The sequence below is a fragment of the Triticum urartu genome, chromosome 3A, assembly GCF_056163025.1.
Source record: "Triticum urartu cultivar PI428250 chromosome 3A, HENAU_Tu73, whole genome shotgun sequence".
Classification (NCBI taxonomy): Eukaryota; Viridiplantae; Streptophyta; class Magnoliopsida; order Poales; family Poaceae; genus Triticum; species Triticum urartu.
Window position 1 is genome coordinate 683623179 of NC_141875.1, and position 3828 is coordinate 683627006.

Here is a 3828-nt window from a genome sequence, read left to right on the forward strand (position 1 = left end):
TACTTGCATGATATTTTAAATAACAAAAGTGTCTTGTGTAAACATATTATCCAAGATCTTTGAGCATACTTGTTTTATATGAACCTAATCTTTGTGTTTTTTCCATTGCAGATTTGCCAGGAAATATCCATCTATAAGTAATTTGTTGCATTTTGAGAAATCTAGAGAAGAGAGGAACTCACCCTTCAAACCACAACGATATAGTCGCATCCGAGGGTGTCGCACGGTCGTCGTACTTCGGTGATCCTTGGCCACCGTCCATTGATCCGCCCTGACCGTGCATGGCTAAGACCGCCGCAAGGCCGTGGCCCTTCAGCATAAATCCTTTGCCCTCTTCCATAGAGCCTGGCAGAACGCCGCCTCACCCATTGTCCATTGGTCCTTGGCTGCCATCCGCCTCCCCACCCTGCGTGCCTGAGGCCAAGACTGGTGCAGCTCCGTGGCCCCCCTCTACGGTGCCTTCCACCCTGCCATCTGTAGCAGTGTTGCCCACACCCTCCTCCATGCCGCTCTCCTAGCCTCGCACGGCCGTTGTTGTGTACCTCACGCCGCGCAAGGTAGGGTTAGGGCTTGCGGTGAATGTGGGAGAGGAATCGGGAAAGAAGTGGAATTGGGAGAGAATGTGGGACTGTTCGGCTAAACAAGAGTTTTCTATGTTTCTGTACTACGTGCTAAAGCAGAGGTAAGTAGGATTTTCCAAGTCGCACTTGACGGTATTAATAGCAAAAAAATGATATAAGTGTCAAGGAAGGAAGAAAATGAAGTTATGATATTAAAGAAGGAAAATGATAATTTTAGGGCCAAAAAAGGCAATTATATTTTAAGAAAGGGTCAGGTAAGGAATTCTCTCTTAGAAGAACACGCGCAAATCCAACGCATCACCCAACAGCAGATCCAATGAGTTAAATGACGAAGTCGGCGACGCACCGGAGAAAACCATCGCTGTCGGCCACCATCATGGCCTCCTCCTCCTCCCCCACCTCGCCCCCAAATCCCGTAGCAACAACCTCATCACCCTACTTCCTACCCGAGCTCATCCCCCAAATCGCGAGTTGCCTGACCACCCTCCAGGATTTCTTCGCCGTCCGCGCAACCTACCGGGATCTCCTCCCTCCGTCGTCATCCAACCTCGCCTCCCAAGCCCCACACCTCCTCCTTGTCCCCGGATCTCGAGCCATGTTCCACCTCCCCCTCCGTCGTCGCCTGCGCTTCCGCCTCCCCCTCCATGATTTTGATCCTAACCCTTCCGCCTTCTACTCTTTTGGCTGTCGCATCGCCATCGCCAGCCCCAGCCACCATGAGCTCAGCTTCGTCCACCTTCTCACAGGCGAGCGATTTCGCCTCCCCTATCCACCGACACCCTTCTGTCGCCTCCTCCTATCTGGCGATCTCGTCCTTGCCTTCGTTCCGACGGTCGGCCGTGCCGTCCAGTACTGTCGCCTTGGGGATGTTGAGTGGCGTGTGGCGTCATGCACTGAACCCTATGTCCTGGAGGATTTGATCTTTCTCAAGGGCAACCTACACGCGCTGGTCAGATCTGAAGATGTTGGCGGCCTATGTTACCGTCTCGCCGTGGCCAATCTGTCAGACAAGAATACAGTGGAATTAATGTTTTTTGGAGATAATTTGGATACACAGGCCGCACATGGGAGTTCATATTTCTGTCTCGCAGAGTGTCTCCATGAGTTGTTGCTTATTAGCGCTGTTGAGGACTGCCCAGACGAGTTTCATGTTTTTCGGTGGCAGTCAATGGAGGGGAAGTGGACAAGGACTAGTAGCCTTGGTGACTGCACATTGTTCTTGACATATTTTTACTTTGTAGGCTGTGTTGTTCCGACGAAAGGAATGACATGCTTTTCAGGTTATTACTTTGCAAGTTCCCTTGGTCCAGATCATCCAGGAGTTCGAAGGGACTGCTTATACTTCACAGATGCCAAAAGGAAGTGGATCGAGTATTCCTTGGCCGATGGATCTTGTGATGAATTTGTTGCTGAGAACTTAGAGGGAGCTGGAAGGCCTGATTCCGATTTTAGGGCACCTGTTTGGGTCTTTCCGAGCATGTGTTGTTGCTCTCCTATGGATCACAGAGCTATGTGAAAGTTAGTACAAAGGTACAATTGCTCTCTAGTGACTTGTATTTCTTATTTGGTTTTGATATGTTATTCTTGTGTATAAAGAAGTTTATGTGTCTATCTCTTTAGCAGCATGTGTTACATATTGGGCATATCGTTTGAAGCTGCTAAGCTGATCCCTGAAAATGTTGACACTAATAATTTGCATGTCTCAGGAATCAGTACTAGCTAGATCATCTTTTGCTTCTTTCTCTGCAGAGTTGCTCAGCAACTTGTAAGTAAGTGTACATGTATGCCCGCACCAGCTCGCAAGTTAGTGTATTCAAATTACTGAATCAACTCGTAATTCAGTGTGCAATCACTGGCATCGTCAGTTTAGTTGCTGTTCTCTTTTCAATTATGGTATGAGAATTGAATGTTTCATCCTCAATTAATATGGCATCTTATAGAAATTCGTTTGTCTATGATGCCAGTGACCCAGAAGCACAAGACGATGCTACCTACCACCAGGAGGGGAGCATCTCCAACTCGGATGAGTGGTTATCAGGGTAATCGTTCACTTTGAAACCTACTCTCCAATAAAAGACATATATATTCTACTGTACATATACAAAGCATTTTATCCGCATCTATTTCAGCATGAGCAGAGTACCGTGGCCTCTGAACATGGGTATGTAATGTACGCAGCTTTGCGAATCTTTTCGACAAGCATAATACTGTTTCCCGGATGATTTGTAGTACCAGTATTTCATATCATTCCAGCTTAGAGAAATAATGTTGGTTTACCGAGGCCATATTGGGCATATCATGTACAAAACCTTAGGTGTCAATATTTCAGGCTCACGGAGTTTCCCTTCTTCAGTATGTGAGAGATGCTTCATTTTTTAAGGGTGGGAGATGCGACCAGTTGTAATACATCATCATGCAGGCGACCCATGTTGCGACCTAATGAATTTAAGCGATAAACTTGAGAATAGCGGAATATGGTAAATGGCGATCAAACTGCACCCTAGTCGCAAAATCTGACAAATGCAAAGTAAGGTAATATCAAGTGAAGAACATGTAGCATTTATTAGATATGCAAACAAGCCAAGTAATTATTAGCTATCTTATGAGCACACACACAGCGATTCTGAGTGCACCATGAAAACAAGCATGTACATCACAAATAATGTACATTGGTCCGATGCCATCTCTAGCTGGCACTCAGAAAAACAATAGCGAAAACAATGTGTATCATACTCCCATCACGATTATTCATTCTGTCATTCATTGTTCCATCCGACAGAGAACTCTGACCTTCGCCTTCTACTCCCATCACGACTCAGTCTGACTGCTGTCTTAGCTGACCAGACCAACAGTTGTGTCATCCAACCTGGGATAAGAAGAAAGGTCAGAAATCTAAACTAGAGTTGCACCAATACGTGAGCAAAAGAGAGAAAGGGGTTTCCCGCCTGTACAAGCGCAGAGAATGTTGTCGCAACGCCGATGAGTTATGCAGTCTCTGTCTCTATTTCAACGATTTCACTTGCTCTCTCCATAGAAACCAACATACAGCGAAGCGGGTTGTTTCAATCCTGCCAAATGCACATAGTTGTTGTAATATCGATGGGTGCTAAGGAAGTTCGTATACTTATAACAGTTAGCACTTAGCAGTTCAGTCCTACAACCAACCCGCTTTTCAGAAGCAGTGTTCCATTCCATCTTCCCATGTTGAAACTCCATGGCGCGTCCAGCTCCGCCTGTTGCTCACCCT

The 3828-nt window shown here is 46.4% G+C and overlaps 1 protein-coding gene across 1 annotated transcript; it reads left to right on the forward strand.

Moving 5' to 3' along the window:
* Positions 1-919: 919 nt before the first annotated feature.
* Positions 920-2933, forward strand: LOC147981566 (uncharacterized). The gene is made up of 2 exons (XM_087517160.1): positions 920-2111; positions 2546-2933. The coding sequence occupies exon 1, from the start codon at positions 958-960 to the stop codon at positions 2095-2097; it is 1140 nt and encodes a 379-aa protein (XP_087373286.1). The 5' UTR covers positions 920-957; the 3' UTR covers positions 2098-2111; positions 2546-2933.
* The last annotated feature ends 895 nt before the right edge of the window (positions 2934-3828 follow it).

Excerpts from the sequence above, each read along its gene's own strand:
- LOC147981566 (XM_087517160.1), top strand. The coding sequence starts at position 958 with ATGGCCTCCTCCTCCTCCCCCACCTCGCCCCCAAATCCCGTAGCAACA.